The following is a 22,312-nucleotide window of genomic DNA, read 5'->3' as shown; positions in this document are numbered from 1 at the left end:
TGGGTGGAGCTGAATTTTTTAAAATACTGATCTATTTTGGAGTCTAGAGTTATGCATGATTAGGGGCGTGGCTGATCTGATTGACATGTGGGCGCAGTGTAGCTGAAGGCCCGCCTTAGCGCCAGCTCTTTTCCTTTTTTTAGACTGATTGATAGTCAGGTGGAGACAGCATTTCCAATATGGCGACTGCCATCGATGGGCTTCACCGCTTCAGAAACTAAAGGGTGGCCTCACTGGAACTACGTCCATGTTTTATACAGTCGGAGTAAACGGGATTTGTCTCGTTCATTGTGAAATGTTTTCTTTGACAAAGAACCTTTGAGCTAAACACGGATTATGATTTTTAATCTCTTAATCATGTTTATTCATAGAGGACTTAACTCTGCCAAACTACAACAACTCCACATGGAGGCCAATCACTCTGGGTTATTCGGCTGAATGAAGTCGCCTTACATTTAACCTCCACAAAAAAAATTGTTTTCATAACATCTCCAGTAAATGAGTAAAATAATGAGACATGACTGAACGCTCTCTGGAAACAAGAACATTGACCTTTAGTTGGATTGTTTTGTTGAGTAAAACTGCAAACACCAAAAGTAATCAAGATTTGTCCTTTCAAAATCTACATAAAGTCTATTTTAGTTTTATGGAAATGTATACATGCTGCACTATGTGGTGAGTAATGAGCACTTTACTATTAAAACACAAATTTATGAGATTAAACTTTCAACCATCTCTCAAGTAATCCATAGTCTGTGGACAGAAACATCTATATGTTTTATTTTATTTTATTTTTATTTTATTTATTTTTTATTATTTTATTTATTTTATTTTTGCATTGTTAAGGAGAGCTTGGAACACAAAAATGTCATTGCCAGCTATGACTGCTTTGCCTGTTATGTTGTGCATTTGACTAATAAAGATAACTTGAACTTGAACTTGTTGAGTATAAAATAATCAATTTAGTCTGCTTCAAGCTAAAAATGACTTCAGCTTCTCCAAGACAATATGTGACTGCTTTTATTGTTGAAGAGTAAAAACGGAATTTAGACTTTTGGATAGACAACATTAGAATCTTGATATAACCTCGGGCTGTGTTTTAATGTTTCATTGCCTTATTTTGGGACAAATTAATTCAAAGAATAGTAGTTGATGACGAAATATTCTGTTTTTGTGGCACTAAGTCAGATATCATCATGTGGGAGATATTTAAGGATATTTATGTTGCTGTAAACACATGGGGGGAACTTTAAATAACCTCATTGTTTTTGAGTGTGGCTTTAAAAATACTGGTTTTTTTTGCAGCTTGTAGTATAACAGAGGCCTGCAGCACCGTGTGTGGACAGGAGGACAGGAGAAGAGTTTCACATTCTTTCAGTCTGAAGTTCGTTTGGTTAAATAAGAACAGCAGGAGGAATATCACACCCTACATTCCTGCACACACTTATATTGTGGTGGTTGCACAGACAGCCCATGTGTTGTGTCGGATCTGAACTTCCTCGTCCTGCAGAAGAAGAAGGAGGATGGAGGCGTGACGTCGCTGCCCGCAGAGAGGCCCGTACCACGGCGGGAGGAGAGAGGCAGGGACGGACGCTGCTGCAGCCGCAGAGCACACCGCTAGGCTACGAACACACAGAGGAGCACGCCAGGACAACAAGCAACCGGCAACCCAGGGAAAACTTTGCAGAGACGGTAGCCATAATGCGGCACCGCCCGCCGACCCCGGAGCTGATGTGACTGTGCACACACACCAGAGCAAGGAGGAAGCGGCGGACAACAGCACCACCTCTCCCCGGTAGCCTCGCCTCGTCGCGGCAGGTCGGACGGTCGGTGGTGGGTCTGTCTGGTCTGGAGGGAGGGGGGGGGTGGACATGTCCTCGCTAACCGTGGAGGAGGACCAGAAATGGGTACCGACACACGTCCAGGTGACGGTGCTAAGAGGCAGGGGCTTACGGGGCAAGGGCAAACACGGCACCAGCGACGTGTACACCATCATCCAGCTGGGCAAGGAGAAATACTCGACCGGCGTGGTGGAGAAGACAACCGAGCCGGACTGGAGGGAGGAGTGCTCGTTTGAGCTGCAGCCCGGGGTGCTGGAGAACGGCGGGCGCAGCAGCTATCCGGCCGGGAGCAACGAGCTGGTCCTCACCGTCATGCACCGGGCGCTCATCGGGCTGGACATGTTCCTCGGACAGGCGGTGATCCAGCTGGATAAAGTGTTTCATGAGACCAGATACGTTAGAAACGAGTAAGTTCATCTCTCTTCACATGTAGTAGTAGTGGTGTGTTTGCGTGTGTGTGTGTGTGTGTGTGTGTGTGTGTGTGTGTGTGGTTAGCTCAGCATGCGGATCACCAAAAATCATGCCTCATATTCCATGACTTTCTCTGATTTCCCATGCTCATTGAACTCATCAGGGTGTCTCCCTTGCAGCCTGCTTTATCAGGTCTTAGTTTGTACCTCAGATATAAACACAGCTGTCAAATCTGTGGTGCTGCATCAGGGCCCTGCAGACACACCCTCCCTCCCTCCTCCCTCCTCCCACACACACCAAACTAACTCTGAGCCCATCTGACCACCACACACCTCACTGAGGCTGAAGTCTTCCCCCCAATAACCCCCAAAAACCAGACCTTCTAGAAACTTCTCCCCCCCCACCTCCTCCCGGGGGGGGGGGTCTCCAGGCTAGGTGCATGTTGTGTTTGTTTTGTTGTAGGTACTCGTAGTGTTGTGGTCCACTCTGAGGCATGGCGTATGGGCAAGCAGGGGATTAATGCCTGTCCCAATTCCAGGGATTATCTATCGGATTCACGATCCCAGAGCTCCAAGATATTTTTAGCATAACATGTTGTTTTACGAAAAAGGCCACCATAGGACAACAAAACTTAGATGTAAAGAAGTGACTGGAAGTTTGATGCTGCATATATTAAACCACTTAGCCCAATCTTAAAGTCCCGCCCTCATTTATGATCAATATGTTATTTTGATGGAGTTATGAGATGCATCGACCTTCTTTAAAAGTTCATGCTTCTCTTCCTGATGTCCCACCTCCCCTATGTTAACTTTCAGCACCCCTCAGACAACACTTCTGAACCTCTTGTAGTTAAAGCTTGAAAAATAAAGCAAGATTATGAATGAGAATAGTAGCCTCAACTCAAACATTTCTCCTGACAGCAATGCATTATGGTCAGTTGAGGCAGCTTGGACTTAATGCCTCAATGCCTGCTCCCACAATTATTCCCATGGTTTTGTTTTTAGAATCTGCAGTTTTTGGGGTGTCAGATATACCCCAAAAAGATAGATCCAAACTTATCCCTTTGCTGCATGTCACCCCCCAATCTCTCCTTCCAACATTTCCTGTCTCTCTTCAGCTGTCCGATCCAATAAAGGCCCTAAAAGCAAACTTAAAGTATCTGCAATATTTAGTGCATGCAAAGCATTAAAATCCTCATCCATAGAACCATTATGACATGAGCTGGCCCTTTGTCTACTTCCTCATAAGGTTGTCAAAACCTTCTATACTTGTAGATACCAAAATAAGTAGTTACCGCAGTTATTTTTGTCCCCGATAGTTTCAAAAGGAACTGAAGCTTTAAGGATCTTTAGACATATTTTTGACACAAAGCTGCCATGTGTGAAAGAGGCAGAGCACGGTCTTAAATGCACAAACAAGTTGGCAAAGTTTAGGTGCTCAAACATTGCTGAAATATTTGTTCAATTTAGGCAGTTTGCAGGAGTTGGCCTGCAGTTTTTGGTCAGTAAAAACAAGAAACATTGGTTGCTTAGGACTTCTATTTCTGTTGCCATGTTATCAGAAAGTTATCAGTGTCATTCAGTTTCATATTTTGTGGGGGGGCGGGGGCTTTTTGTGCCATCATGGTAGAGATAGGAAAGTGGATAGAGTCAGAAATCATGGAGGACCTTGATTTCTCGGAGGACCATGGCCTCCATACAAGGGGACTAACGCACATGCACTAACCACTAGGCCACAGGCGACCCTATAATCTTTCAGTGTCATGTTATTGTGACAATCCTTCATCATAAAGCAAGACAGCTGGTTATTCCAAAGCAAGTCCCACCCAGGTGACATCATAAATAAAACTCTATGACCTTAGCATGTGGTCATTCACTCTTTCATATCTCATGAGTAAAAGCAGGACATAGTTTTCATCAGGTGATTCATGCAGGAAGAGTTCAACTGAGGTTAGCAACTTGAAAAAGGTTCCTCTCCTACTCCCCCGCTATGCAAATAGGTTTAGCTTGTAAAAGACTCCACACATGAACAATTAGTGCACAGGTAGAGAGCAGGCAGGCAGACATCTTATCAACATGCTCATGACAAAGCATGCAGTTTTTGTGTTTTTCTCTTTCTTTATTGTTAGTCGTCTTGGCTTTATTGATCGCTGTTGAGATGTGATGAAAATTTCAACAATAATATTGAAAACAATCTTTTAAAATAAATTGCCTTGCCCAGATTTAATCACAGCAGCAATTATCAAACTTGACTGAGCAATTTAAAAAAAAAACATCACCAGAGCTGTTTTCACAAATGTCTGAAGAATACTGGGAGGATTGTCCAGTCCAGTACTGTTCACAATCGAAGGCACAGCTCTTCATTCTGACCCCCTGTTGACTGAGCACAGGTTGAATCTGTTGGCTCGATCATCAACACAAACGTTTCTCTTCTCATGTTTCCTTTTTTGGCAGTTTAATAGAAAAAGTCACCCCGCCGACCTGCTGGTGTGTCTTTGACTCGGGACGGAGCTGTGAATGTGAGATGAAAGGGGAACCAGTCTCCTCCTGTTGGAGCTGGTCACTTGAAGGTTAGAGTCGGCCTGCGATGTTGACGCGTCAGCAGTTTGGTATCTTGGTACATTCAGTGTCTCTGTGTGGTATTTGGTGAATCTGGGCTGGTCAGCAGCAACACGTCCCACGGCCAACACACACATGTCGACCTTATAAATAAAGAGTTCAGAACAGCTGGGGCTTGGCAGAGAGCAAAAGATGAGCCACATTGAAGGAGACACTGTTGGTGTTTTACTGTTTGATGCTGGTGCTACAGTTTATATTAAAGGTCTTTGTTACACTTCATTTTACAATTTAAATCATGAAAAATCTTTGAAACTTGGCTTCATAATGTCAGTGTCACTGGCTAAAAGAGCAAAATATGACAATACAGTGTTTCTATCTTTTAACAAAATCAAAGCTCTTGTTTGAAAAAAATGATTCTGATAGCTTACATCAGAGTTTCTCCTTCACATTGAGACTCTGACGGATCAAAAAACAAATCGACATTGATGCTGAAGGGCAAGAAATATCTTCTGCCTCCACAATGCAGCTTCATTTTGGACTAGTGTTTTAATGCTTGGAGTTTGGCATGTTTGCTTTCACCTTCTTGTTTTTGCAGCCAGAAGAGACAATATCTGTTTAGGAGTGTGGACTTGGAGATCAGTGAGAGGTTAGGAAACACTAATTAGCTAATGCTAATGCTAGCTTGGCGAGCTAAGTTCATCTGTAATAGATGGTTATGATATATGCTTTGATGCTAATTTAGGCAGGTGAAGAACAGACTGTATAAAATGTACTTTCAGAAGATGAACATGTGACTTCTCAGAGGGGAGCCCTATGTGCTGGCCATGAGAAAAACAAATCGACTTCATGATTGTTCTCGTTCCATTTGAAGGCTGCAAATGAACCGCAACGTTCAAACATCCGCTGAAAGTCAGATTAATGTACAGTTTAGCTGATTGAGAAACATGCATTCTTATAAACATCTCAACTGCTGATATCCAGATAAGTTCAGAGTTCATGTTAAAAGGCTTTATGTTTTCACATCCGGATGATTTATGGTTTTGATCTCTTCCAGGTACTCCCTCTTTAACATAAAGCTCTTCAACCAAGGTTGTGGTTTTGTTTAAGATGAGCTCTATTCGCACTATTATAGGACCGCAAAGCAGTGATGAGTGTTGGCAGTAAAATCTGATAATAAGGATGCACACAAAGGAGAGAGTGCAATCAATCAGGTGAGATGGGGTGAAGAGAAACAGGAGCCTTTTTTTTAAATGAGTTCAACTAAACACAGAGAGAGCAACGGTAAAGAAATCCACTCTGAGTTTATTTTTAATGGTGTTATTTTTATTTTAGCTGAGGTTGAGGACTGGGGCGTGCGCCAGAGCTCCTTCACTTCAGTTTCTAATATTTATTAAGCTGTGAAGAGGAGCTCGGGGCTTTACAGTGATATAGTGGGCTGGGTGATACAGTATACATTACAGCATGTGGAGATAAGGCAGGTCAACTCTTTTCTTCTGAACATTTGACTTGTTTTATTCTCTCGGGCTCGTAGGTCTTCATAAAGAGTTCCTCTGAATCAGCGTGTTCTAGTCACAGTCAGTGGAAGTAAAGGATGAGGTTCAATCAAAGATGTGTTCTTATATTAGAGAAGATGAGTTTTATCTGCGCATGAAGAACGGTGACGATTAAACTAGTGAGGTAGACAGAGGTGAAGTCACAGCACAACTCAGGGTTTGTGACTTTAGACTTCAAGGCCACATATCCTCCTCCTCTTCTTCAGGTTGTTCCTAAAACATGTATGTGAAGTTTCTTGTTCTAAATCCACTCTGATCCTGTATTTGATCATGTCTATAAACCCCTCTATTTCAGCCCTGCTCAGAACAGGCTGTTTCTGTGTCTGTACCTTTAAATATGTAAATGAGCTGTGTCTGACCACGCCCCCTCTCTAGAAGGGCTCGGGTGTACTCGGTGCTTTCTCGCTCCATGTCCTATTGTTTACGGTGAGAAGGCAGACTCAGAGGGCAGAACAAACACCTAGCTGTGGGAGAGTCACCCACCTGGGGGAGGGGCTACTGCCCTTTGTGATGTCATGAAGGGAAGATCTCCAAATGGCCTGTTTGAGCACACATTTTCTGAAAAGTGGAGCAGGTAAAAGACGGAGAGGATGGACTTTTCTCATCATTGGGGGGTTTGTAGACGGACTAGAGACAGAGACTGCAAACTGTAACATGCATGGACAACTAGTTCACTACATTAGTAACTTATAAAAATGGTGGAATGTGGAAGTAGTGGTGCATGACCAAAGCTCATGATGTTTGTACGACCTGATTGACCTGAGTGCGAGTTAAGTCAGGATTTATTATGACATTTGTCAGTAAAGTTTTGTTGAAAAACTCCCCAGGACAGAGGTAAAGTCAGATCTGTGTGTATTTCAGTTGAGCAGATTCCTGGAAAGGTGGGCGTCGGGTGAATTCCCCTGCAGGGTCTTTCAGGCGGATACAAAAACGCTGCCAAATTTGTCACACTGTGGACAAAAAAAAAAGAAGCAAGCCACCCACATTTTTAACAAGAAAAGGAAATATTTGCGATTTGTTTTGCTGGATGTTGAGCTTGTCGTACACGTTTTTCCTTCATAATCAATTTCCTTCCCAAGAGGTTGATTTAAAATCTCAGCTCTTTTTTTCTGCAAATCAGGGATTCTTCACAGTGTTGGTTGTTATTTATTTTTATTTTTTACGCAGAGCTGATTTTATGATTCAGATGTTACATTTAGGTATTTTCCAACCTCTCCACTCTGTTCCACTGCTGTGTCGGTGTTTACTCCCTCTTGTCTTGTTGTGCATTTGTGGGAGGAGAAGCTCTGACGCTGTTTCAAACTCGAGTGTTACTGAAGCGGCCTGAGAACTGAACCTCCATCTGCTGAGTGAAGCAGAAAGAACTCTGTGTTAGTGTGTGTGTGTGTGTGTGTGTGTGATGTACATCCAGAAAAATCCTCTGCTAAGAACTGACAGACTTCCAGAAGCTCCTGCTGCAGAGAGAGCATATAGTCTAATGGACATTTGATGTTACATAACTCTGTGACCTGACCCGATAAGTCATCCTGGATATTATAAATGTACGTCGCCTGGTTGGAAACATTTATTTTCTGTGGAGATTTATCAGATTAATTTGAGTGAAACAATCATTCTAAACAAAGCAGAGGCCTTTTGTTTTCCTCACATATATTACCTCGGGCTCTGAGGTTTTTTGGTTGCATCATAAATCTCCCGTCCTCCTGTCTTACATCATCATGGAGGGAAAAGTGAAGCAAGAACAAGAAGACAATAAGAAATGCTTTTAATGTTGAAGGTAAAGGACATTTAGTACATCTTTGGAGCAGAGGAGAGGAGAGGAGAAGGAAGAGACGTTTCCAAATCTAGGTCACTGTGACACAACAACCTCAATCGTCTTTTGTTCCTGTTGGTGCTCGGTTCAGTTCAGTTCAGTTCAGGTCAGAGCACTCCAAGCTAGGTAAATAGCAAGCATGCTAATGTAAACAGCGCACACAAGGCTTTAGGATGCCTGCAGCCACTGATGGAGGACATTTGTTGAATAACTGTACCTCAGTACCATTCTTTGATTCTTGCACTTACAACAACTCTCTGCAGACTCTCCTTTGTGTTGGGTGGTGTCGTGTGTGTGTGTGTGTGTGGGGGGGGGGTGACTCTGGGATGCTCGGGATCACTGTCTGGTCTTCCTAGTGTGCAGTGAGAATGAACGGAGCTGCATGTGGCTCACTTGGTAGAGTCTGTCATCTCCTAACCAGAAAGTTGGGGGTTTGATCCCCAGCTCCTGCAGCTACATGTCCGATGTAGGCAAGACACTTGACCCCAAGTTCCTCCTGCTGCTTCTACAATTCTACAATTCACTGAGCAGACTCTTTTATCCAAAGTGACGTACATCAGAGAGTCAGAACAACACAAGAGAGGATCTAGAAAAAAGAGAACAATGTGAGTAAGAGCAAACGATCAGCTTTGAGTCTGATTGGACACACAGGTGCTGACAGGAAGTGACCAGAGGCAAAGCACAACGTTGAGGGCAGTTCTTGAGAGCTCTAATCAGTATAGAAACCATCTTATAAGTCATCATTATCAAACAAAAACCATCGTCATTACCATCATCATCATCAATAATATGGAGACCATCATCATTAAGTTAGTAGGTATTCATGAAAGAGCTGGGTCTTTAGCTTTTTCTTAAAGTCGGTGCTTAGTGGTGGCCTGGTGGTGTCATTGCTGACCATCTGCTTACATAGTTTGGTGAGGTGGGCTCCAGGGGGCTGTGTGGTGGGGTGGTTGGCTGCCTGGCTGAGCAGAGCCGAGGTCTGTTGAGGGCGACAGGGCTGTGTGTCTTGTCGATGGGGCATGTGGGCGTGGTTGGGGTGGGCGCTTGTCGATTTGTGTGTTTATTGTTTGTATTATTTGCTTGTTTTATTTGTAAAGTACTTTGTAAACAAGTTCTTGTTTTTTAAAGACTGTAGGCTGTTTTCAAACTGCTTACTGCTGCAAACCAGAGCTGAAGGAAACATGTGAATACAAAGTTAACGGGGATCTTTGTCAGTGCAGAAATGGTCCTTGACCTTCACATGCTTCAATCACAGCACAGTCCAATAGAACTCAATTGTTGCAGCTTTTAAAGCAAACAGAGCACATTCATTTAGTTCTCAGGATGTGTTTGTAGCTGCAGCTTCACATTCTGTTAGTGGTGATTTAGTTTTTTCTTATTGACTCGTGTTTAACATTTATAAACAACACGCACGTGTTATCTATAAACACCCGGACCGGCTTCAGTGGCTTTTAAATAAAGTGTAATGTTTTTGATTTGTAGTTGGGCAGTCAGCTGTTCGTCTGAGAAGATTTAAATGTTTATTGTATCTCATATTTTAGCTTTTGGGATGTTCTGGATTGTTATCTGTTATATGGATATTTTTATAGAATTGCCCTTTTTAGCAATTTGCAGTTTATTTACGATACTTTTTTCCACTTTGCAACGCAATTGATGCTATTTTCCCAAGCATGGACAGAGTTGGATCTTCCCTGATTTGTTTGTGTATGTCTTGTTATCTTTTGAGCACAATTTATTTATTGTATTTAGCTTTGTGTTTCCTTTGCATTAGCTGTTCTTTAAAGATCCCATCTTCTCCTCATGTTCACCTTTCAGGTTGTCGTTCTGTGTGCGTCTGTCTGAAACGGTTTATTTCAGCTGCTGTCTCTTTAAGGCCCCCCTCTCCACGTGCCCCCTTTTGTCTGATTGGCTAGCTCTCTGGAAGCTTATAAGGGGACAGAATGCTGCAGGGCTGCCAGGGGAGAAGAGAGTCAATGTAAGATGTTTCATCAGCTTATGTAGAGGCTTGAGGCCGTCTGGTGAAATTCCTGGTTTCATATCGGGGAACTATCGCGTGATTTGCAGAACAAGCCGTTTAGCGCCCTCTGCTGACTCATCCTGGGATTACCCCATCATACAACACAACATTTTATCTCTTCTTCTACGGCCACACAACACTTTTAAGTTGGTGTTTAAAAGCTGGACAGCCATCTCATCAAACTATTGTATGTGTTTGAGTCTATTTCTCTCCAGCTAACAGTCAACGATGAGCTGATGTAGCTGCAACATTGTCATTGTCTTCTATCACCGATCCCTTCTGTCTGTTTGCTCAAAAGGTACGTTTCTAAGATACAGTGCTCAGCTGTGCGAAAGTTTTGGGAGGGAAGTCGGTGTTGAGGTCTGGGCTCATCTCGACCAGATGTGGAATGTGGTCTGAGACTCGCAGTCCGTCTGCTACTTCTGCTGACGAGGCAGGAAACCAGACCACATTACCAGCATAACCCACAGAGCCCCTGCAAGCTTTGTTATCCTGTATCTATGAAAGAGCTGAAGTGAGAAGTGTCCACTCGATCATTTCAATGAAGCTGCACCTGTACATCAGTTGTGTTTATTTGTACTGAGCCGAGCACTGTTGACTCTTAATTGGACATTTCTGGTGACTGTTGAACCAGAGCTGACTGAGGCCGAGCTCAAATGGATGTTGACAGAATCAGCATGTTCTTTTGTTTGCAGCAGAGGCAGTTTTAGTTTTTTGAGAGACATATCTGTTTAACCTCTGAACCAAGATATTCACACAGCGGTCACTGCTTCTTTGGAGCGTAATCTGTGCAGAATATTTATGCAGAACAATAGTTTCCTTCAGAAATATTAGCTGAACTGGGAAGTTGCAAAGACAGTGGGCCTCCCTCACATGGATCCTATCAAGAAGGTTCCTTAGAAAATCCTCCGTCAGATTCATGACGTAAAACCGAGCGATGCAGGAGTGGTGGGTGTCAGGATGTAGCAACCGAGTCCTCTATACAATGCTATAATGAGAATATTTTCCTTTATATCAATGCAAGGTGTAGTTCAACTGGATAACGATATCAACGAAAGAAAACAGAAAACAATGCATCAGTTTAATTCAGTATCATCAGCTCACTCTGACTTTCTGCGGGGAAAAGATGTACGGGGCTGGCAGGAAAACAGTCCAGTCTGTTGTGTTGTGTTCACACATGCAGCTCACCTCCAGTTATTTCAAGAGTTTTGTGCAGGTGTGTTCAAGGTCATGTTGCATGTGTATGAAATCCACTTCAGTCTGCAGTCTCTGTTAGCAGACACAAACAGTGACTGTCTCATATGAGCGGTCCCTCCCTCTGCAGGCCCAACGTGTGTTTGGTGTATTTTACTTTCTGGACAATTCAGTTAAAGCTGGATATTGGTAGAGCCATGTCAGTGTCCTACTCAAGTCTACACTCTTGACTCCGCTATCCACTGACATTTTTTGACTTCTTCTCTTGTCATGTTTCTTACTCTTGGTCAGTTTGGATAGGTGAACAGAACTGATTATGACATAGTGCCACCACCACATCAGCATAATGGGGTAATGGCAGTTAGTAATGATGGATTCACCAAGTGCTGTCCTTTAGAGAAACTAACAGTGTTCTGAATAAAAAACACACATCAGACTTTGACGAGCGGCCTGGGCATTGAGGAATGAGGCGGAGGTGGAAATCTCATAGATCTGTTTGCAGGAAAAACCCTGATTAAACCTGCTGAACTCAGAATGTTAGCATGACGATGTTAGCCTTTGGCTCAGTGCACGGTTCTTCATACAGATGTGTTTTAATAAGTTGCAGCTCTTTAAGCTCTCTTTGCCCTCGTAGAGGACTTTGAGCCTCACAACCACGTATACCTCTTCTGGTAGAATATAAGAAATATCTCGGAGCGATTGATCTTTAATACTATGTTTGTTGAATTAAGTGCACTGCAGATCCTTGGCCCTTGGCTCCAGTTTTATTTCAGAGATTCCCTTCTGTCTGGTTTTGTTACCGCCCGAGCACACAGAGCTCCACAGAGACCGAGGACACATGCTGGATAAAAAAAAGTTGATAGCCTACTTGTCTTGTAATTTCAGGCCTGTCCTGCGTTGAAGGGAGGTTTCTAGGGATTGATTTGTTCTGAGAAGCCTGGAGTTAGTCGACTGCTGCTGGAAAGGAAAGCTGTCTTTTTCTCAGTGGATCAGGGGGGCCGGTTAGATGAGGAGATGGTGTCATGCTGGGGCGGGTGTGGAGTGTTGTGATTTCCTGTTTTTGCAAGATGAGGAAGCTGATATGTTCGGTGTTATGCTCTGCAGCTCTGGAATGGGACTGTTTACAAAAAAATACCTCCAACACAGTCCAAGAACATTTGGGCATGAAGATTTTTGTTGGAAAAAAAATCTTTTTAGTTATTAATAACCAAAAAAAAAGGCCTTAGAATATCTGCAGTGTTGAACTCTCTGTGTGGGTTGATGCTTTTGGGAAACTGGGTCCTCTTCAGTAACAGTCTGTGCTCTGCCTGAGGACGTGGGCTTTAAAATGTAGGCTGCTGTGTTGCAGTTTCTCTATTTAGGCCTCATGTCAGTTAGATATGTTGAATGTGTTGATGTCAGGCTTTTTAACTTGACCAATGAGCTGCAGGTGCATCCACGTAAACACACCTGGAACTTTTATGCACCTTCTTTGAAAAAAAAGAGAGTTTCAGCATCGCAAAAATAAAACATTTTTAGTCAGCAGAGGATCGTGTTTGTCCTCAAACTGTTCAGAAGTATTAACTTAAATCAAGAATCTAGTTACACAAACTGTGTTAAGTTCCTGCTATGTGATCTTTGCAGAAACCAAAAAAAGTGGATGTTAGAAGGCAGAGATCTATCATAAAAAACATACTAAATTACAATCTTTGCATGTTCCACGGGATGATAATAGTAGTCGCTGTATGTTTTGCAAAATAAATCCCTTACATAGCTCTCTGGTCCTGCATTGGAATGTGAGCCCCACCTTGGCTGCAGGGAGTTGGCTGCAGAATCAGGAGGAGGACTGATACTATTGTTGGAGCATCGCCGTGAAACTCGAGTCCACACCTAACAGGCGTTTAAGGCCACGCCACTGATTTACTATTTTAGACACTTGAGAAAGAGCCTTCTCAAAAATCTGAAAACCCAAAAATGAAGACAGAGTTGTAGGGTTGTCAAAATGTTTGACACACTGATGTCTCAGACGTCACCTTTCCTGGTCACGGCTGACGTGGCGCATGTGTAACGGTCTGTTCTCTTTTTGTATATGTGCTCGCCTTGCGGGGTAATGTGTCCCTTGAGTGTAACCATACCTGCCAGAAAGCGGTTTGTTGCTGTAATCCTGCTTGTGTTTAAGTTGAATAACGGCCTGCGTCCACAGATGGCGTTTTTGTGCCCTCATCATCAGCTGCTTTTTGTCGCTCTCAGTTGCAAGAATTTCAACTTTTAGAACATCGCCTCGCTCGTCAATGTCACTTCTCCCTCACCTACAAATCATAATCAAGAAGGGGCGGGGCTTCTTATATCAGCTTTGTCAACAACAATGGCGGAGGAGACGCTCGTCTGACTCGTCTTTTCAAAGGAAAAGTTTCCAGGTGTAGATCTGCTGATGACTCCTTTACATCGTCTTCATGATTTCTTGGTGATATTTCCTTGACTCAAAGCAAATATTAAACACACAGAGCGATCTAAAACACACCTTACATACATTAACAAGAAGCAGAAGCTATCTTTCGTAACCTAGCAACAGAGCGCTGGTGAGAAGCGCTCTGAAACGGAGGTCGTGGGCGCTGCCATCGCAGAAAGGCACCGTCTGTTTGTACACACACAGGCCCCTAAAGATAGACCGTGGTCGGAGAAGTTTTACTCGAGTACTTGTACCCATCCCGAGTATCGAAACGGGTATCAATTCATAGCTTTCATGTGACATCACACACTTGTGGAACCGCCCACCTGGCGGGCAGCACATCTTCCTAATGCTGCACGCCACGGAGAAGTTATCGGTCTCAGTTGCCACCTCGGTGTTTTGACCAGTTTTATTTTTTAAACCTAAGACGGTTGTTATTCAATGTGATGCACAGGCTGATGAAGAGAAAAGCCCGGGTTGTAATTCTGCAGATTTAAATCAACAAGGAAGAAAAACCCGGAGAGGAGCAGAGTCAGAGCGGATCATTTATTGACAGGATTTGATGCTTTGTGCAAAATCCAGAAACCTTTTACCTCGTCTAGTGGGAGTGTCACCCACCCGTTCCTCAATCTTTGTTAGTCTGTGAATTAAATCTGGCTGAGTTAATGAAAACAACACGCCCACGTCGGCTTGTGTGGCATATTTCCACTGTTGTCTATTTACGTGTGTGACGTAATGTTTGTTGTTCCTGTGGAGCTATAAAAAGCAGCAGCATTCCTCTCTCTCTGAGCGCTCCTGGTTCCACCTGCCTGTGATCTGTGATTCTCTCTGGAACGAGTCTGTCTGCTGATTGTTTTCTCTTGCATTCTTCTTGGGTGTTGCTGCATATTTCAGAGCTGAACTTGAGGTCAGCAGGATGATGATGATTATTATTACATAACCACCTTGTGTTTTCTTTCCTGCAGCCTACTATTATGCCTGTGGTTTGTGCTAGAGCAGGGAACTTTCCCATGCAGAAACTGGGAAAAAGGATACTGTGTTTACTTCCCTGTTGGGTTATTTACCTTTTGTTAAGTGTCAGTCCTGTTCTGTGTTCACCACTGGATGGATTGTTTTCTGAGACTAAAGTGCAATCAGATATTTAGTGTTTTACTGCCATTGGTTGTTTTTCTTTCTACCAATTTAAATGTTTTAATCACGCTAGCAAACCGGCTCTTCCATTGATATTATTAAAGGAAGAACGATCGACATGTTCCACATAAATAAATCCTAAAGTCTGTCCTGTGTAAATGTGTCTCTGAGTCCTGACTGTCTACAATGAGGGAGAAGCTCGAGTCCCGCTGGCTGTGTTGTTGTCAGAGCCGTGTTTACATGGACGGGACGGCCGGCTCCTCCCCTTGTGTATAAAAGCTGTTTTAGTCAAGAACTAGAGAGAAGAAGAAGAACATACTCACTGATTATTTGGATGTTAGTAAGAGTTTTTAGATCACGCTCATTCTGTGTCAGTTTACATGAAATGTGAAGCTACGAGCTAACTAAAGAGCGCTAACATTAGCATGCTAATACAACAATGTGAAGCTACGAGCTAACTAAAGAGCGCTAACATTAGCATGCTAACACAACCATGCAGGACACAGGTGATTGCAGCTCGAGTCGAGGGCAATTTTGAACACTGCTTGTGCTGAACTCCTTCGTGCGGTCTCGAGTGGGGGGGGGTGGAGGTGTGTTGTCACTGGAGGAGAGCGGAGGCTTCAGGATGGAGGAGGCGTGGCCAAACAGGAAGTTTGTTTTGGTTTCATGCTGGTGCTCAAGGGCGCCACCTACTGGATCAAAAAGTTGCACGTTCCTCCTTTAAGTAAACAAAAGGGATCGCTAAATGCTAAATCTGTTAGCCTGTTTGTGCCAGTTTTCATTATGTGTTAGTGTCAAGCTAACAAACTAAGATGTGCATCCTGGTCCATCTGTGAGAAAAGAAAAGGAGTCACCTATAAATATGTTTTTGTTTTCTTACTATGCAATACCTTTAGTTTTAGAGTTTGCTTTGTGTCTCTCAGCCTCATATTGTTGGTATGAACTATAGAGAGAAGGACTGTGGTGGAGGTAAAAACAGCCCAGCAGAACAGGAAATGAAAGCTAAAGCAGGTCTCAGTTTCAGGCTCAGTTTCGATCTTTCTCTCTGCGCTGATGACTTCCCCTTGGCAGGACCAAGTGTCAGAAACACATGTTTACTGGGGGGATTTTTTTCACAGTCATATTGTGTTTTTAAAACCGGACACAAAACACCACGGGAGACTTTCCCATGAGTCACGGTGTGCTGGCCTCGTCGGTGCTGTTACACCCACTGGTGCACAGCGTTTCTAAGAACTGCTGCTCTGTTCCTGCGCAGTGGAAAAACTAACAGTTAGGTCCGTGTTTTCAGTCAGAGTCTGTTATATATATATATATGTATATATATATATATGTATATGTATATATATATATATATATATATATATATATATATGTATGTGTGTAGGCTGCTTACTGTTAAAGGAGAAGTCAGCATTGTTATACTTCATTGTTCATGCTCACTGGTTTGAAAACGAGAGGCCTCCCTGAGGTGTTGTGGGACGTCTGGCCACACACATACTTTGTGGTGTTAGTGGGACACGCACAGACGGCAGATTCGTGCGATTCACAACAACAATACAGTCATTTACTTCATTTGATGACCCCATTTAAACGCTGAAGTACATCATGTTTCAGTTTGTTGCTATGTGGAGGAGATTAGTCAGAAACACTTTCAAGAACACCTCTTGAGTGTTTGAGTAATCTGAAATAAATAAGTGAAAACTTTTCTATGAATCACAGCCGGTATTGAGTTTTATTTGATTTATTTTTAGGTTTATTTTTGGTCTTTTTACACCTTTATTTTTTTATAGACAGGACAGTGAATAGAGTCAGAAATCAGGCTGAGAGCGAGTGGGGAGTGACATGCGCGTTAGGAGCCACAGGTCGGATTTGAACCTGGTCCGCCCGCCTGGAGGAGCAAAGATGGGACGCGCACTAACCACTACGCTACCGGCGCCCCTGCATTGAGTTTTATATTGTATCAATTTTAGGGTGTCAGCATGAACTAGTTAATTGCGATTAACAAAGGTCTGATTAATTTCATGCTATTTTGTCCCTTTAGGCGCACCGTAGATAATTTGGCAGGTTATGAAAAAGACATTAAGATGAATTATTCTTAATGTCTTGAACCTGTGCTGCTGGGACGATGAAATGAGACCTAAAAGCAGCTATTTGTTAAATAACTGATTGTTGAATTTAACAGCGTGTCTGTTTATCTCACCTGTTGGATTATTGTGTTGCAGGTGGTACAGGCTCAACTCTAAGACGGGGAAGAAGGAGAAGGAACGAGGAGAAATTCAGGTCACCGTCCAGTTCACCCGAAACAACCTGACAGCCAGCATGTACGACCTCGTCATGAAGGACAAGAGCGCCTCCACCTTCGGCAAGCTAAAGGAGCGCATGAGGGGGAAGAGGAGATCCAGCGACGACGACTCCTCCTCAGCCGTCTTAGCCAGCGGTTACGGGTCTCTTCAAAAGATGAGACAACGGCTGCCGAGCGACGGAGGCGGGGAGGAGGACTACGAGGACGACGAGGGCGGCGAGGCCCGGCGGAGCAAGATGAGGACCTTCTTCTTAAGAGGGAAGCTGAGGAAATCATCAGACACTCGCTCCAGCACATCGCTGGGCTCAGAGAGCAGTGAGTCGTCGTCACGAGGGGGGAGTCTCAGCCCAACGGCCGGGATCAGTGTGGTGGTCTCCGACCTCTCCAACTCGCCAAGTAACAGCAGCAACCTGACGGTCGACAACAGCCCAGGTGAGCAGGACCAGAAGATAGAGCGTGTTGTTAATATTATCTCTAAATCCAATTCATCCAATCCTTCCTTTATAGTTGACAACTGCAGATTCAGATTTCCTAATTCTTTGACAAGATAAGATCAAACGTAGTCTATCAAATGGGTTAGGGTCAGTGTTTAAAGGTCACATCTCCTCCTCCTCCTCTTCAGTGTAAATAAGTCTCAGAGCTCCTCTTCAACATGTGTGTGAGGTTTCTTGTTCTAAATCCACTCTGATCCTGTATTTGATCATGTCTATAAACCCCTCTATTTCAGCCCTGCTCAGAACAGGCTGTTTCTGTGTCTGTACCTTTAAATATGTAAATGAGCTGTGTCTGACCACGCCCCCTCTCTGGAAGGGCTTTGGGTGTACTCGGTGCTTTCTCGCTCCATGTCCTATTGTTTACGGTGAGAAGGCAGACTCAGAGGGAGTGTCACCCACCTGGGGGAGGGGCTACTGCCCTTTGTGATGTCATGAAGGAAAAATCTCCAAACGGCCTGTTTGAGCACACATTTTCTAAAGTGGAGCAGGCAGAAGACGGAGAGGATGGACTTTTCTCATGATTGGAGGGTTTGTAGACGGACTAGAGACACATATTAGAGTTAGAGGAACATGGAGAAGAGGATTTTATATATGTGACCTTTAAGCAGTCGTCTAAAACCAACAAATCTTCCAATGATATGTAGAAAGAAATGCGTCATGTCCTCTAATATCAAAATCTGAAACCAGAGCATGTTTGACTGAAAAAAACACAAAAACAAATGATGAATCTAATATCAAACTAGATGCAGATTATTTTTCTAATATTTATTTTTCTCATCTTTTCCGCTCTGAGCTTATCCACAACGTCTGCAATGCTTCTCTTTTGCAGATCTATCAGGACGGTTTCAGTACCAGAGTCATTTATGTATAAAACATGCAAATCTTCCTCTAAAGAAAACCACTTCCTTTAAATTCTTTGCTGCCATCAGCTGGCTCATTCACTGACTCACTCTTTGAGAGCTGCCCGAGAAGTCAGAGAGGTTTTTTTTATTTCTGCTCTCGTTTCTGACGAATTCAAAAGTTAAAATAAACCCAAATGAATGTTTGACTGAAACTGCAATGATGGAGCTTGTATGTGTAAAACAGGAGCATGCCACAAAAACATGTTTATTGTTCTTTTAATTAGATCAGATGTAGGTAAAGAGGCGCTACAGTTTGTTTTACTCATTTCTGTGTTTGCTGGAGGATCACGTCAAAGGGTTAGATAACAGATATAATACTGACACTTGGGATAAACATGTTTCCCCCCTGGGGGCTCAGAGTTAGAAGAAGAGTGAAAACACTTTAACATCCTGTGGATACATGTAGAGGCCACTTCCGGGCTTCTGAGAGTCTACTAGTGTTGTAGTCAAGACCACACTGACCGAGACCAAGACTTACCTGAGACATATACTGTATACTATACATCGAGAGCAAGTCAAGACCAAGGCAGGACGCAGTGTTAATCTTCACACCATGACAGTCATAGTCATAGTCTCCTGATGAAAATGTCCTTTATATTTAGTCACATATTAGTCATTTGTTATTGATTTAATTTAGTCAATTAGTCACTGACTAAAATTGCACATCGTTTTAGTTGACGAAAATAGAAAATATTTTAGTCAACAAAATCAGATGCAAGCTTTTATTTTTATTATCAGAAGCTCCAAGGGGCGGGGCTTCACGGACCTCCAGGCAAGAGGCTCCAGGGGGCGGGGCTTCACAGACCTGCAGACAAGAGGCTCCAGGGGGTGGGGCTTCACAGACCTGCAGACAAGAGGCTCCAGGGGGCGGGGCTTCACAGACCTGCAGGCTCCAGGCTCCAGGCTGCACATTGTTGCACTCACCACACACACAGACCTTTGATGAAGTCTGCTATGGTTTACAATGATTTTAGAACAGCTGAGGGGGTACGTGATAATCGTCAATTAGATGAAGTAATATTATTTATCAAATCGTCAAATAGCGGAGTTTCTTCTTGTCATCGTCATAGTTGATTAATTTAAAAACACCTTCGTCAACGAATATTTTCGTCATTTATTTTGTTGACGATATTAACACTGGCAGGACGAGACCGAGATCATAAATATCTCAAAAAACTCCTCTTCTTGTGTGCAGGGGTCGTGTCACTCACTTAGACGTAAGGTTGCGGTTGTAAAGATTAAAAAGTTTCATCCCCCATTAAACTGCCTGCTAATGTTTTGATCCTCTGCATTCATCGTTCTTTTTGTCTCTTCCTCTCGACTTCTTTTCATTGAACTCGTTGTTGTTGTTGTTGTTGTTGTTGTTGTTGCAGAGCACACAGCTAACACGTCGCCCAGGTCGTCCTCTCTCCATGTGAGTGAGTTTGGTGATGAGGCCGGCGAGATCACCATCGCAGTGCCTCAACAAACTGTGTGCGTTAACGGAAGCCATGCTTACGATGTCCAGCCCCTGGACCCAGGCTCAGGAAAACCTGTGGATTCTCTAGGCCTGGGACGACTGTTGCAGAAGTCTTTGCCCGTGTCCGTGTCTTTGCAGAACCTCAGCCCACACACGGTAACCACCCCAACCCACCCCAAAAGCCCCGTGGGGGACGGGCGCCGCTGGTCCTTCGACAAGCCCGACGAGGAGGAGAAGGCGGCCATAGCGGCGGCGCTGGAGAAAAGCGGCCCCATGCTGGCTGACGAAGACGAGCGGTCGGGACAGGCTGCGTCCTCCTCCTCCTCCTCGACGGCGGAGCTGGAGAGCCAGGGGAAAAAGCAGAGGAGGAACTTGTTCTCCCACGGGAGGAGCGAGTCTGCAGGGAAAGGGCAGAGTCAGTCCAAGGATGAGTCTGAACAAGCCTCCGCCGCCACCAGGGAGAAAAACGGGGGATGGTTCGGATCAAAGGACTCGAACAGCAAACCCAGGTGAGACACAGACAGAGATATCACAGAGAGGACTAACCACACACCCACACGATCATCTGTTACAACATCCAGCAGGTGGTGAATTATTATGAATATGAATCAGATCATGAAGGTCAGGAGCCTGCTGAGAGTTTGTACCTGTGCTGTTCAGAATCCATTCACCTTAAGTCCAAGACTCAGGTGTATTATTATATCAGGTAAAAATACGAGTTTGATAGAATATATTCAACGCAGGCGATTCTAGCTGCAGTGTTCAAACAGAAAGATTAAAGTGAATCAAAATTAAGTGCTCCAAAAACTCAAAATATTACACAGATTTGCCTCCTAAAATTCTAATTAATTCTGATAAAATGAAAGCAGTTTCAAGCAGTGTAGAATTATTTTTAAAATCAAATCGTTGCTTAATAAAATTTAGACGAAAAAGTTGAGGAAATCAGCTCGTTTTATTTCTATCTAAGGGTTAAATGAAGAGGAAGATAACCTCATCACGGCTGTGTCTTCAGTACAGAGCTAGAGTCAGCAGAGGCTTAGCTTAGCTTAGCATAGCATAAATACTAGAGGCAGGGGAAACAGCTAACATAGTGCTGTAAATGCATTTCAACATCCTGTTATCTCACAAATGAGCATTTATTTAGCATGTTTTCTTTGTTTTTATTGCACAGGTAGAAAATAATATGATCCTGAGGTTAATTCAAGTATTACACAGGTAGAAAAAACTACATTTACTGGCTAAAAAAATCAGTGTTGCTTATACAAAACTATTAAATTATATTGTATAGGTAAAACAATAATGTGTTACACAGGTAGATAAATATGAAATGCACAGGTTAAAAACACATGAAATGCAAAGATAGAAAAATATATATTTTACAGGTTAAAATGTTTGGAATTTCAAGTTGGAGAATTGTATAATGTACAGGTAAATACATGCATGACACTGAGAAAAATATGTAAAGTTCAGGTCAAAATAAATGTAGTGCACTGGTAGAAACCTTAACATTTCACAGATATAAACATGTTTATTATACAGGGAAATATAGGTGCTGCACAGGTAAGAAAAATAAAGTTCTACAGGTCAAAAAAGTATAAAATATTAGCACAAATCCCCCCCCCCCATCTCTGTCTGTGCACAGAAAAATAATCTGTTAAAGTGACACCTGTTTGTCCTGTTTCCAGACGTTATGCTAAGCTAATTACCTGACGTAAAGGTGCTAACCATCTTCTAACTCCTAAAAAGAGAAGAACTGTGAGAATATTAATTCAAAGGGTTGTAAAGACTGAAGGGTCTGATTAATGTCGACCTCCTCACCTGTTGTGAGAGTAGAGTGTGCACGTCTACATGAAGCTTAAAACATAGTGAACCAGCAGAGGGTCTAAATGTGTATTCAGAGGAGCAGCATTATGTTGAACAGTATTGTTTACTTTTCCACGTCCTGTGTACCAGCATGCCTCCACAGCTCAGTCTCTGGTTACAGCACAGAGCTGCAATGCAGATGGAGGGAGCTGCTCTTTTTTTTCAAATGAGCTCTGTGAAGCTGAAGCTTTGTGTGCACACATAACATGGTTCAGTAATCACTTCGATTTCATCGGTAGGATGATAATGAGAGCAAGAACAATCGTGTTTTTTTGTGTTTTATGTGTGTGTGCATCAGAGTGTGGGTCTTTTGTTTGTGTGTGGGCGGGAAGAACACCACATTTCATTT

At 43.2% G+C, this 22,312-nt stretch overlaps 1 protein-coding gene across 2 annotated transcripts in view; it reads left to right on the top strand.

The window, feature by feature from the left end:
- The first annotated feature begins 1,402 nt into the window (after positions 1 to 1,402).
- The window catches only part of rab11fip5a (RAB11 family interacting protein 5a (class I)), a 33,122-nt gene continuing 12,212 nt past the window's right edge, over positions 1,403 to 22,312 (top strand). The window contains exons 1-3 of one of the 2 annotated variants that reach the window (XM_020659408.3): positions 1,403 to 2,248; positions 17,166 to 17,677; positions 20,015 to 20,609. In XM_020659408.3, coding sequence (XP_020515064.2) covers positions 1,872 to 2,248; positions 17,166 to 17,677; positions 20,015 to 20,609 — 1,484 coding nt within the window. In that variant the 5' untranslated portion in view covers positions 1,403 to 1,871. The remainder of the gene's footprint in view (positions 2,249 to 17,165; positions 17,678 to 20,014; positions 20,610 to 22,312) is intronic. The other variant, XM_065966311.1, reaches the window with a different exon arrangement.

This window comes from Labrus bergylta, chromosome 18 (assembly GCF_963930695.1).
Source record: "Labrus bergylta chromosome 18, fLabBer1.1, whole genome shotgun sequence".
Classification (NCBI taxonomy): Eukaryota; Metazoa; Chordata; class Actinopteri; order Labriformes; family Labridae; genus Labrus; species Labrus bergylta.
The sequence above is the reverse complement of the archived record's forward strand: the minus strand, read 5'-3'. Positions and strand labels throughout refer to the sequence as shown.